The sequence below is a fragment of the Schistocerca piceifrons genome, chromosome 7 (genome assembly GCF_021461385.2).
Source record: "Schistocerca piceifrons isolate TAMUIC-IGC-003096 chromosome 7, iqSchPice1.1, whole genome shotgun sequence".
Lineage (NCBI taxonomy): Eukaryota > Metazoa > Arthropoda > Insecta > Orthoptera > Acrididae > Schistocerca > Schistocerca piceifrons.
In genome coordinates, this window is record NC_060144.1 from 271,191,682 (window position 1) to 271,206,557 (window position 14,876).

General features: G+C 40.1%; 1 protein-coding gene across 1 annotated transcript in view; it reads right to left on the minus strand.

Moving 5' to 3' along the window:
- LOC124805269 (sorbitol dehydrogenase-like) overlaps window positions 1–858 on the minus strand; it is a 139,174-nt gene extending 138,316 nt beyond the window's left edge. The window contains exon 1 of the mRNA XM_047265779.1: window positions 749–858. Coding sequence (XP_047121735.1) covers window positions 749–808 — 60 coding nt within the window. The 5' untranslated portion in view covers window positions 809–858. The remainder of the gene's footprint in view (window positions 1–748) is intronic.
- Between the last annotated feature and the right edge of the window lie 14,018 nt (window positions 859–14,876).

The following is a 14,876-nucleotide window of genomic DNA, read 5'->3' on the forward strand; positions in this document are numbered from 1 at the left end:
TGATATGTTGTCTTTCCAAATACATGTGAACTTTATCTTACAACTGTGACACAGTACTTGGTCACAATGTAAACTGAAACTAATGAGAAAAGTTCCAGTAGTTATCCAACAACCAAAATGCACCCTTGTGTATCACTTTTGGCTCATTGGGGGCTTTACAGATTACACAGAGACAGACAATTTTATAACTTCTCATCCAAACAACTGACAGAGAGCAATCAGAAAGACTAGAAAGACTAGAGATGCATAGTGAGAAGATGTGAAGAACCAAATGGCTAAAGTCAGCTGAGTACAGTGACTCATTGTCCTTTATCAGCATGAGATTCTCGCCTGTAAATGGGATGAGAATCATAAAATCTTACTAAATTGAGTCAAAGAGATGTAATCTGTGTATGCAGCATAAATATTGATAATTAACACTAGAACCAAGTCAGTATGCAGTATATGTTACATTTATCTATGTTACCCATCATTACACAAAACAAATGCATAATATGATACACAATAATCATTGGAATCATTACTGCTAACAGTGGTATAAGTTTTGAAAACATTGCATAAAAGTTGAATCATTATGGCAGTAAAAAGTGTCAATCTGGGACCCTTTTAATATATTTGAATTATATTAGGATCAGAGAAAGTGTGCTCTTTGCAAAAAGGAAGAAAATCCAAGTAAATTTGATGTTTTTCAATAACTGAATCTATTCAGAAATAGGCATATAATACTTATTATTAACAGCATACTTACTATGCGAATAATATCTTTGATGTGCAGTACTGCAGCAAGATTTTCTGCTTGTGACTCCATGTTATTCTACTATGTAACACGAAACTCAAAACTAAAGGTCTTCCAGTCAGCCGAACAAATGCTTTCTGGGAGTAGATATCAGCCAACAACTACAGAACCTGTGTATGACAAAGCTCACCACACTGACATATTTACATTTTATGGCACTGAGATTTAAGCTACTTGTGCAGTATCTTATCTCCTTCCTTAATGTTTGATGTAGAGCAGTTTTCTGAGGTACAAGAGACTTAAAATGCTCTTGCAAGTCATAATGAATTAAATAAACTGTTGAATTCATAGTCTTAGTCACATTTTAATTTACAACTACTCCTCTTCCATGTCACTGTTTTTCAGTATTTGATGGTGACTGTAGAACTGAAAATGTTTCTCTCTTCACATAAGTCAAAATGTGACCAAGACTGGAAATTCTATAGTTTATTTAGTTTTAAAGGTCACTGTTCATCTCCAAAAGTCAAAATGATCGCATTTCATTACAAAGTTTTATATATGCTGTTATTATGGCTGGAGTCATGAGACCTGCCATAAGCAAACTTCCTATCAACTTTAATGTTTTCATTCTGCATCCAGTCCTTATGTTGGTACTTAAATGAGTTTAGGTTTTTTCTGCAGATGATGATATTGAACTGCCTTCAGGTATTCTGATGGATACAGTTGTTTAGATTTTCTGATAGTTTAATGTGCTGACTCACTTAAAAACATGGTCAATAATACCCAACAGAATACCAAACCCCAGATAAAAATCTGTCATCATTGCTAGTAAAGACTGAAAACTGATTAACTCCTTTCTTTAAATATCTTCCAAAGTGTGTGGTAGAAGACACAGAAATACCTGACATCTGCCCATTTTTTTTTTCTTTTTTTTTTTCTTTTTTTTTTACATTCATCATGAGTAGTGTCAATTCACACTGGCATAAAAGCAGTCTCGCTGTCTGCCAATGTCAACAATTCAATGACGCCATGATCAGAGTTCTTCATAAAATAAACAAAAAACTAATGTTTATGACTGCTGAACCACTCTGTTGTGGAGTTTGATGTAAAACAGAGGCCTTCTGGGAAAAATAAAGCAAGCTTTATAACTTGACAAAGTCATCTACAGACCCTATATATGAAAATCTGTCAGTCAGAAATGTAAGTGTTTTGTTTTGTAGTGCTGCAGTGTCACACATAGAACATATACGATCCAACCCATTCATTCATTATGGAACTCCAAAAGATACAAAAGAAGTCAAGAATATCTTGTACATTACATGCTCTCCAGTTAGTGAAAATTGTAAATATGTCAAACAGTTGATTATCAAATGACATATTTATGAAGGTATATATCAATCAAGAGTAGCATATATTGGAAACTATAACTGTATGAGTATCTCATCAATAGTTTTCTTCCAGGCGTCTCCATTTCAGGTGGTCTATGTCTTCTTTCTTAATGCTACTATATGGGCACCCATACAGCACATTGTCCAGGATGTCAAATATCTTCCTCCCTTAACTTCTCTTCCCTTTCACATACCATGCTAAGACTATTTTTATAAGGCTTTCCTTCTTTTTTAAAATATGTCCTAAGCCAATTTCTTTCTTTTTTTCTCTACACCCAGCAATTGTCTCTTTTTCTCTACACACAGCAACTACCTCTGTTGTCCCAATTTTCTCAATAACTCTAATTTTTTTCCATGTGCATTCAATCTACTCCTCCCATTCTCCACCACATCCCAATCTCAAAAACCTCTACCCTTACTCTATCTTTCTTCCTCATTTCCACTCTTTGGTGCTTTTCCATTTAGCATGATCTATACAATAAATATATAGTAAAAAAAGCAAGATTATATTTTATAGGCACATATAAGGTTATTCCATATTTTCTGTGGCAGTACAAAAGCTAATATTTAATCTGATATTTTAATACTCACTCATACCATTTATATATTTCTCTTTAAGATACTCTTTTAAACAATTTTTAAATGAATTTAATTCCTTTATTGATTTAGGAAACTTATTGAAAAACCTTTTGCCTGATTCATTATTAGCGCTCATTGTCACTTTCAGATTTTGATGTCTTATGTAATAATTTTCCTTTTCTATTGTTGTATGGTCATGTACATCTTTATTTAGGAGGTATTTATCACTTATTCTTACTGCTCTAACATTATGATATATATATATATATATATACACACAGTGAGTACATTACCATAATGTTATATTGTACAAAAGCTAATCTACAAGTTTGTCTGGGTGGTATTTTGGCTATACATTTCACTGCTCTTTTCTGAATTTTAAATAATTTTTTTAGGTAGTTATCTTCTGTTCTTCTCCATATATGAATTGAGTAGGACAGACGTGGGAACATTGTCCATAGTACATTGCCCTGAGTGCTTTGTCATCCACAACTTATGTCATTTTGTGCATGATAAAGATCTTTGTGTTTATACTTGTACGCAGAACATCTGTGTGCTTGCCCCATGTCAAATGCCTACTTATAATAGTTGCTAAGAATTTTGTGCTACTAACTTCTTTAATTGCCTCACTATTTAATTTAATGTCCAACAACAAGGAATGAGGATTTTTTATGGCCAAGCAGACACCAGTAGTGAAAACAAACAGGTGAAAAAAAGATAAGTGGTCAATAACATGCACCTGAACTTGACAGAAGTACAAAATTCATGCTCTTTCATCAGAATGTTCAGTCCTTTCCAAATAAAATCAACAAACTTGAAGCACTCTTGTCAGATTATCTCAAGGAAGCTTCTGTTATATGTTTAAGTGAACATTGGTTGAGTCAGCAGTCACAAAATTACCAGGATTAACATTATTCTCATCATTCTGTAGGACATCCTCTGTCCATGGTGAGTCATGCATTTTTATTAGAAGTAACAATGAACATTGCTGCTTAAAATCCTTAGAGATATTGGGAAAAGAGAAAGAATTTAAAATTTCAGCTACAGAAATAACGTCACTAAAAACATTAACAATTTGCTTTTACTGAAGCCCAGATTGAGACTCACATATTTTCCTGCAGAAACTAGAAACTGCTCATAGCAAACTTAAAGCTAACAAGAAAAATCTAGTAGTATGTGGTGACTTCAAAATAAATTTCCAGAAAAACTCAAATGTAGCACAAAATCTCATAACCATGCTTTCAACAAATAATTTACAGGCCACTATAAACTCTTCCACTAGAATTACTAAAACTACATGTACCACTAGTAACCAAATATGCATAAATCCAGAAAAAATGACTTCCAGTCTGGAACCAAAAAACAGGATTCACTGACCATAATTGACAGTACATTGCTTTCCATACAATACCAATACCTAAACCCCCAATGCCAAAGAAGAATGAATCCTAAGCAAACAGAACATAGACACCTTGAGACAACTGTTAGCTAAGGAAACATGGAAAGCAGCATATGAGCATGGAAGTACATGTAAAAATTCAACAGATTTACAGAAATATTTAGCAAGTATTATGAAACTGCCTTCCCAATAAAGAAACATAGGCTGAGGTCTAATAATAGAAACAGATCTTTGGTAACAACTGGAATAAATATCTCAAGCAAGAAAAAAAGAAAACTATATGATATTATAAAGACACAGCAGGTAGATGATGAATTTCATGCTTATTACAGTAAATATAAGACAATACTTAAAAAGTTGTCAAGAAAGCAAAAATGAAGGCAAATGATCTACACATTCAGTCTGCTGGAAACAAGACCAAAGCCTTGTGGAAAGCTGTGAAACAACAGACAGGTAATGTCACTACCAGAAATGTCGATATCATGCTATGTCAAGATAGAGAGAAAATAACAGAGCCAAGTAAAGTAGCAAATACCTACAACAACAGACCAATTGCCCTATTGTTTGGCTTCTCAAAAATTCTAGAAAAAGTCTTCCACAGAAGACTTACAGCCATTATGGAAAAATATCAAATCCTACCCACAGCACAACATGGGTTTAGGAAGAACTGCTCAACCGACAGTGCTATCTATGAATTCCTAAGTGAAATTTTCCAGAAGTGGACAGTGGCGATTATATCACAGGTGTATGCCTTGACTTGTCAGCAATAGACACACATACACACGCGCACACACACACACACACACACACACACACACACACACACACACACACACACACACACACACGAACGCAACTCGCACACACGCGTGAAGTCTCAGACACCTGAAACCACACTGCGAGCAGCAGCACCAGTGCATGATGGGAGTGGTGACTAGGTGGGGGTAAGGAGGAGGCTGGGTGGGGAGAGGGAGGTATAGTATGGTGACGGTGGCGGACAGTGAAGTGCTGCAGTTTAGGAGGAGGGCAGGAGAGAAGGTGGGGAGGGGGGGAGGAGGGGTAAGTAACAGGAAGGAGAGAACTAAATAGAAATTAAAAGACTGGTTGTGGTGGTGAAATGACAGCTGTGTAGTGTTGCAATGGGAACATGGAGGGAGCTGAATGGATGAGGACAGTGACTAACAAAAGTTGAGGCCAGGAGGGTAACTGGAATGTAAGATGTACCGCAGGGAAAGTTCCCACCTGTGCAATTCAGAAAGGCTGGTGTTGGTGGGAAGGATCCACATAGCACAGGCTGCAAAGCAGTCATTGAGATGAGGATTGTTGGGTTGACTAGGACCAGGTGAAGCAAATGGGGGAGAAGTTGTTGAGGTTCTGGAAGAATGTGAATAGGGTGTGTTTGTAGGTAATGCCTTCAAAGGAGAAGTAATTGTGGGTGAGGATATAGTTGGTCATGGTGACTAGGAAGCAGGTTGTTGGTCTGGAAAACTAGTGTTCGATAGCAGTAAGGACATGGGCATTATGAATCTTAGTGTACAGGGAGGAGCCATCAATAGTGACCTGGCCCTACTCAACCCAACAAGCCATCTTCCTATATGTTGACCTCCACCTCAGAGATAGCTCCGTCAGTGCCTACATCCATATCAAACCTACTAACAACCATCAATACCTCCACTTCGACAGCTGCCACCCATTCCATACTAAGAAGACCCTTCTGTACAGCCTAGCCACCCATGGTTGTCGCATCTGCAGTGACAAGCAGTCCCTCTCAAAAGATAGTGAGGGTCTCATTGAAGCCTTCACTGACCATAATTATCCTTTCATCCTCGTACAAAAACAAAACTCCCGCGCCTTATCTTTCCAGTCTCCCATCACTTTTAAAAGTCCAATAGTCTGGCCACAGAGGAGAATTCCCCTCATAACTCTGTGCTATCCAGGACTGGAGCAGCTGAATTACATTCTCCACCAGGATTTCGACTACCTCTTGTCGTGCCCTGAAATGAGAAATGTCCTGCCCACTATCCTTCCCACCCCTCCTACAGTGGTATTCCACTGTCCACTGAACCTACACAATATACTCATCCATCCTCACACAACCACTGCTCCCAATTGCTTACCTCATGGCTCATACCCCTGTAACAGACCTAGATGCAAGACCTGTCCCATATACTCTCCTACCACCAGCTATTCCAGTCCAGTCACTAACATCACCTATCACTAATATCACCTATCCCATCAAAGGCAGGGCTACCTGTGAAACCAGACATGTGATTTACAAGCTAAGCTGCAGCCACTGTGCTGCATTCTATGTAGGCATGACAACCAACAAGCTGTCTGTCCTCATGAATGGCCACCAACAAACTGTAGCCAAAAAACAAATGGACCACCCTGTTGTTGAACACACTGACAAACATGATATCCCTCATCTCAATGACTGCTTCACAGCCTGTGTCATAAGGATCCTTCCCACCAACATCAGCTTTTCTGAATTGTGCAGATGGGAAATTTCCCTACAATACATCCTACGTTCCCATAACCCTCCTGGCCCAACCTTTGTTAGTCACTATCCTCACCCATCCAGCTCCATCCCTGTTCCCATTCCAGCACTACACAGCTGCCATTTCACCACCACAACCAGTTTTTTAATTTCTCTTTCTTTCTCTCCTTTCCGTTACTTCCTCCTCCTCCCTGTCCCCATCTTCTCTCCTACACTTCGTCTAAACTGCAGCACTTCACTGTCCACCACCCACACCATACTATACCTCCCCCTCCCCACTCCAGCCTCATCCTTACCCCCACCCAGTTGCCATTCACATAATGAGCTGTTGCTGCTGCTCGTAGTGTGGTTTCAGTTGTTTGAGACTGCAAACGTGTGTGCATGTTGCGTTTGTGTGAATGTGTGTGTGTGTGTGTGTGTGTGTGTGTGTGTGTGTGTGTGTGTGTGTGTATTTGTGTCTATTGGTGACAAAGGCCTTAATGGTCGAAAAGCTATAATTGTGTGAATCTTTTTGTTGTGCCTATCGTGACTCAGCGATGTACTGAGTAGCAACTTTCCTTCTGTAATTTGTTGCATTCCTACAAAAATTAAATCAACTGGGTCTGCCTGATCACCGACACGCAAGTCACCCAATGTGGCATCAACTGAAATAAGACTTGCACTTGGCAGCCAAACTTCCCCAGATAGGGGCCTCCCAGCAATGATGCCATATGCTCATTTTCATTTCATTTTTTAAATTAACTGGCATCAAAGGTACATCTAATGACTGGATCAGATCATAACCTTACAGATGGAAACAAACAGTGGGAATACAATTCACTGACTGCAACAAAATCACAAACCATTACTCAGATTACAAAGACATGAAATATGGTCTTCCCCAAGGATCAGTACTGGGACCCGTGCTGTTGCTCCTTTATGTAAATGACCTACAAACAAACATACAGTGTGAAAATACTTGCCAGTTTGCTGATAGCACAAGGTTTTTCATTACTGCAAAATCAGAAAACCTACCACAAGAAAACATAACAAAGACAATGGATGGCTTAGCAAAATGGTTTGCATACAATAAGTTAATCATAAATGAAGGAAAAACTATTGCAATCAGCTTCCATAATGTCAAGGAAAAGGTTCCACAAACTATAAACACCCAGTTGTCAAACAAAGCTGTAAATAGAGTTTATCTGACAAAGTCTCTTGGGCAGTGGCTCCAGGATAATGTCAGGTGGGGAACTCATACTGACAATGTCAGCAAAAAATTGAACATATCCTTCCATGTGATGAGGATCCTTGAAAGCTGCTATAGTAAAGACTGCCTAAAAATTATGTACTGTGTGAGTGTCCAATCAATGCTGAAGCATGGAATCTTTTCCGGGGTGGTCCTGCAAATACCATCAACCTATTTAGAATCAAAAAAAGTATCATAATATAGATAGCAGGTGCCAAACACCAGTGATTTTCGGTGCAAGTGTAACAGATCTAACTAACTTTACTGGCAATCAATGACCACGACATGGACAGTGCACTGTGCCTAACGTTGTGGACAACCTCCCAGTTAAAGACTTTGTGGTTTACCCTACTTGTACATTGTAACATTTGGGACAGTTCCAGAACTGCAAAAAAAACAATTCTATGCATGGGTAGCACATTCTAATTTACATAGTTTTGGAGCCCCCCCCCCCCCCCCCCCCCAACCGCATGCCGACGATTTGGCGACACGGTCGCCTCAACTCCTCTGGTTTTCACGACCGTTGCATTATGGTTGCACCACTATCCCCTCCCACCCATGTTCATAACAGTGTCAGCTGTTTCACCCATGCCAGTTACCAGGTCTGCCACCCCATGGCTCAACCACAGTGTTGCAGCAGCCTCCCCCCCCACCGCCGTACGCTGTTTCGATGCCTCTGGTCTCCTTGACTGCATTGGTTTCCAGGACCACAACATAGTGGTTTCACCACAATCACCTTCTGCTCGCTTTTGTAATGACGCCGGCCATTCCTGTCTCAGCCGTTACCGGGTCAGCCCCCCCGTGGCTGCGCCGCAAGTGCCTTCCACCCACTGTTGCCGTTTCGGCGACGCCGGTCGCCTCGACCACACCAGTTTCCATGACCTTTGCCTGGTGGTTGCACTATGATTGCCTTCCACCCACTTTTGTAATGGTGTCGGCCATTCCACCAGCACTGCTTACTGGGTCTGCTGCTCTGGGTGTAACGGCACCGGCCGTTACACCCATGCCGTGTTCTATGTTGGGCCTCCAGTTTGGTTGGACACACCATGCCAAGTTTTGCACCTGCACACTCCACACTGTGTGCTGCATATGACCCCCCTCCCCCCTCCTCAGACCTCAGGTGATGCACTGGTCACTGCTACTGCACTCCCGGTATTGGAGGCGTCCTGCCCTGCTCACACAGATCTCTGCTGCCGGTACTGCCTGAACATGTGTTACCTGGCAGGTTTCCCAAGGTACCTGCTTCACAAAAAGATAACCTTAAGACTTGGTTTGCGTTAATGAATCACCTACTGGACATCCACGGCATTTCAGATGACGACACTTGTTTTGTCTGCCTGGTGAGCCATCTCAATGCACATACGGACCTCATCTGTGACTTACTCCTCTCACTGCCTGCCTCGCACAAATATTTGATGCCCAAATCACTGTTTACCAAGCGCCTTTTCTGCTCTCCGGTGGAGGCTATCCATCAAATTATCCACGACGAATATCTCCATGACCACACTCCTTCACAGCTTTGACGGCACCTACCTGCATTAATCAAGAATCAAACATTACCCGACATCGCTCTTTGGATGTTGTGGTTGGAAAAAATGCCTGTGGATCTACAACTTCATCTACTGTCTCACATCACAGACATCCTAGAAGTTCATTTTCGCATGGAAGATCAGGCTTACACTATCATTCGTCACCATCACTGCCTGTCACGAATAACGTCTCCATGCCTACACCTTCAGTTCTGCACCCAGCTGGCAGAGGCCAGCGTGCTCACCTCAGTGCCTCAGGTGCCAGTTAGGAGCTGCCACCTAGCGGCCTACAGGAGGTACTCCCAACAGCTGCCAAACTTGCCCAAGCAGCAACCAAATCGGCAACTGGCCACAATGCAGTCAGCTGCGCTGTGCTGGTTCCTCACCACTTACAGGGATGCCGCCCGCAACTGCATGTGCCTCGTGCCATCCCCAGCTGAGTCCGGCAGGCTCATTTAGGCACCATGTCCTGCCACATTCGAGCACAACACCTGCCGTCCAATGATGCACCACTCGCTTGTGACGCAACGCACCTCTTGCACAGACATGCCATCAGGAATCTGCTTTTTCATCGACACCATCACTGATATTAGCATTATACCAGCCAAGCATGCCAGTGACGCACTTTCACCTGCTAACTTCACCTTGATCACCACCAATAATTCTCCTATTGCGGTCCATGGCTCCATCAAGATGTCGCTTTGCCCAACAATGGCCCACACATCCTCTGGGACTTTCCACATTGCCGACGTGGATGAACCTGTGATCAGGTTGGATTTTCTACACCATTACAAACTTTCACCAGAACTGCAGGCCACCACGCTCCACCACACGTCTGGCTCTACTGACCAGCATGACTTCGCTCTCTGCCTCCTTGATTATGCTTTCCTCATGTGCATCCCTGCTCAAGCGCATTACTACATGGCTCTCTGACCTGTCAGACGCGCACTCGCAAATCGACAAACTCCGCACTCAGAACGATACACTATGCACCTGAATTGCCTCTGCTTCCACTGAATTGTCGCACACATGGCATACGATATGTTGCCTACCTGCAAAACTGCAACAAGGCAACCCAGCACATGCCCCTACTGTGCCTTCTCACCAATTCGCTCCTGTGTTGAGCATTCCTCTGACTGCTGCCATTTTCACACTGCCGCAGACAATTCTCCAAGAAGCACCTGCTTGCACTACTCGGGATTCCTTGCACCATATGGCTACTGAGCCACACCTTCCTTTGTTGACTACAGCTGACGCCCCACCTACGCTGCCCCCATCCAGCAAGGTCAGTGAACTGACGTCTTATCCGGACCACCTCTTGCCCCCCCCCTCCCCCCTTGGCGGCCTCCCTTCCATCAGTAATGGCACTTGTCATAGGATTCTCCCCACAGACAGCCATTGTGTACCTTCTAAGGCCAGGCACCTTAATAGTTCCAAACTTCTGCGCGCAAAAGAAATTTTTCAGGATTTGTTGGCTTCGGTCATGCACAGCCCCTCCAATAGCAATTTGTCTTCACCTATCCACCTCATTCCTAAAAAGCATGCCTCCTTATGCATGTGTGGGGACTACAGGTCCATCTCCAACCTGCATTCTGATGCTTCCAACCTGCTTGCAATTGCTACTGCTCTGCCTCCTGATGCTGCCAACCTGACTTCGAGCTACGTTCCGCCACCTACTCAGTAGTTGGCTGCAATGGACTCTCGTAGTGTGGTTTCCAATGCCCCTATTTCTAGCTCTGGCTGCCATCTTCAACCACCATGCTGGCACAATGATTACAAGTTCGAGTGAGGATACTTCACCTCCACTGTGTTCCACACTGTCGGGGGGGGGGGGGGGGGGTCTGTGGCACCTGTGGCATAGAGTGACCTGTCTCTGACTATGATCTCTTTGGACTGGTTTTGTGGTACACTAACTCAGTGCACAACTTTTGAAGTGCACTGTTGTTCTCACTTACTTTGGTGTCTAATAAATGCATTTACGATATCTAAAGTGTGTTATTACCAATCTGCGATACATAAGCACATATTAATTTTTTTAATTGGACACTGCAGAAAGGTAAGTGAATGTATATTACTGCTAATACTGGAGTACATTCCATTAAAATTGGGTGATATGTTTTCTAAACAAGAAAAGAGAAACAAAGCAGTAAAAAAAGAAATATGCTCACTGATTGAGGATAAAAAAACAGGACCAAAAGAAAACTATTGGGAGGGGATTTTCTCCCTGAACTTTGAACAAGTATTAAGGTAAACCAATGTTGTAAAAATAATGGCAGATGCATAATAACTGAAATGATGGGAAGGAGTAGCATAGGCCTACTACCAACATAAAAAATACTGCAAATCATGCAGTGAATGTAGGAAAGAGCAAAATTGTGACCAAAGTAGATCACATAGATCAAGACATTGTTAAACTGGGGCAGTAGCAAATAAATTAAAACAATAAATTTCTGGAATCATTGTTAAGATAAAAGTAAACTGCAATATTATCATAGTTGAAAGCAATGATGTGTCCAAATTAACTGACTTAATAAAAAACTTTGGCTTCAAAATAAACTCCATGCAACCCCACTACAGTAAATGCACAGTCAGGTACCTGTATTGATAATATTCTAACAAATTATGTGTTTGCAGTTGTTTATAACTTTTTCATGGATTTAGGAATCCATGACCACTCTGTATTATTCAATGAACTACCGAAAATTAAGAAGGAAATTTCATGTAACAAAAGCCACATGGAAAGGAACTTCAATGATAACAATCCAGTTACATTCAGAAATAAGTTAAGAGAGGTTTAATGGCCTTAAAACAGCCATTTTTTTTAGTAATATTAACCTTAACAATTTTAAAGTAACTTTCTTGAAATATTTTATGAAACTTTTCCACGTAGAACCAAATGCAACAAAACAACCAATAAACTTAAATGGATAACCTAAGGTATAAAACTTTCTAGTGCTGGGAAGAGAAAACTCCACAATGAACTGAAATATAATAAAAATATACATTTTACTGAGTGTGTTCATCATTATAAAGATGTATCTAAAAAAAAATTGTGAAGGCAGCCAAACAAATGGCAAACAAGAAGTTCATTGTACACCCTAAAAGTAAAACAAAAGCAGTGTGGTCTGTCATCAAATTAGGGACAGGTGTTAGAGTTAGTAGTAATGAAACATGTAGGATTTCAGTAGATGATAGCTTCATTGTAAACCGTGCTCAAATATCAGAGTGTTTAATTGACATAAATGTGACAAAGTAGGATGTTGATGTAGCAGAGCATCAGAGTAAAGTAAATCCCTTTAGAGTCCACCAGGAAGCTGAGTATCTCATGTATTTTAAAACAGTCACAATAAAGTGTGTGGAAAATATATTATCATTAAAAATAAAAACTCTGCTGGGTGAGATGGGATATGAACTAAAGTGGTAAAAACAGTGTGTGGCATAATAGCACCTCCGCTAATTAAAATATTCAACAAGTCTTTTGAACAGGGATGATTTCCTGATGTTTTGAAGTATGCCAAAGTTAGACTTCTGTTCAAGAGAGGGTCAAGGGAAGAAATGGGAAACTATTGGCCTATTTCTATTCTTCCAGTCCTGTCAAAAGTGTTAGAGAAAGTAGCTGCAAACCAAATCAAAAACTATATTGTAAAAAATGATTATTATAAGCAACCAATCTGGATTTCAACCAGGGAAAAACACTCTGGATGCAGTGAATAACTTTATTGAAAAGATAGGCAAATCATTGGATCAGAGGAGTAAAGTAGCAGGTATCTTCTGTGATCTCACAGAAGCTCTAAATTGGCTAACATCATACTTACACAACAGAAAACAAAGGGTAACTATCAGTGAATTACTATTCTAAATAAGTACAGCATCACAAGGTGTGCCTCAAGGCTCCATTTTGCAGCCAATCCTGTTCCTATTTTATGTAAGTGATTTACCCATAAATTTAAATTCCCCATTAGTTCTGTTTGCAGATGATACTTTTATTTTAATGATTAAGATGACAGTGCAGAAAAAAATTCTGAGCTTCATTTCTAAGGAAACTGGATACCTTAAAAAACTGGTTCCAGTTAAATGGGCTGAACCTGAACATTGCAAATCCCATAGGGTACATTTCAAAACCAAACATTCAAAATGTGTGCAACTTAAAATACAACATAACAATCAACCTATGAAAGAAGTTGACATGGTCAAATACCTGGGACTAAATGTGGACAAGAACTTAAAGCTGGAATATGCATATTTATTGACTTGCTATCAAATAAACTAAGCAGTTTTGCATCTGCAATGCAAATCAACTAGCAAATACCACTGACCTGAGTACATGAAAAATTGCTTATCATAGTTATTTTGAATCTTTCATTAGATAAGGGATAATTTGCTGGGGAATTTCAATAGAGTATCTCAAATACTGAAACTGTGAAAGGAAATTGTCCGATACATGTGTACTGCACAGCAAAAAAGCCTTGTCACCCATTATTTCAGAAACTAGAAATCCTAACTGTTCCCTCAATATACATTTAAGAAATTATTATCTTCCTAGACAGCAGAGAAAACTTATTTGAGGAGAATCATTTTAACATACATACTACACCAAGAAATAAAAATAGTTTTATGCTACCCACAACTCTGTTGAAATTACATGCACGGTCTCCTCAGTATATGGGGATGACAGTATACAACAAGTTAATGGACAAAAATATATTTAATATGAAGCAAGAATTTTGAAAATGAGGCTACAGTAGATTCTGTAGGAGAAATGCTACTATTCAATAGAATTCATAGACAATGAAATGATAACACTGTGCAACAATGAAAATGTAAATGGAATGAAAATAGCCAATTCCTATCAATTCTAATTTTCTGATTGCAAATATCACAAAGACATTCAAAATTAGCTCTAGTTTTCATTTTACACTGTTTTATTATGGTGAGGTAATTATATACAGATTTTTATGTTAAGTTTAAAATCAAATATTATAATGGTTTTTCAAAGTCATAATAACTAATAACAATGGATTATTGTCCCTGGTCATACTTGTGTGCAATATTTTGGACATAAACATTTTGATACCAATTTTAGTGATCTTTTTGTCTCCCTCCTCTTCAACTTCACTGAATTTATTAATGCATGTAATAATTTTTGCACATTTGTTTCCAGATTAACTATCAGTTGTTCAAGTTGACTGCTATTGAAGTGAACAAAAATGCCACGAGTTTGTGTTAACAGTGCTGACACATTTTGCTATGTGTGTGGGGAAGTGACCATTTGCTTCACAAAAACAGTAAATAACTCCAGTGATTAAAAAAGCTTACAGTTGTTATTTTGGGTGCAAAAAAGGTGATCAGGATAAACCCAGGGCTCCACATGTGATCTGCGACACTTGTGCCAGCAACCTCAGGAACTGGATGCATGAGATAGTATGTTCAATTACCTTTGCAGTGCCTGTGATCTGGCATGAGCCAATTAACCATGTCAGTGGCTGCTACTTTTGTATGGTTGCTCCTATCAAGAAGAGA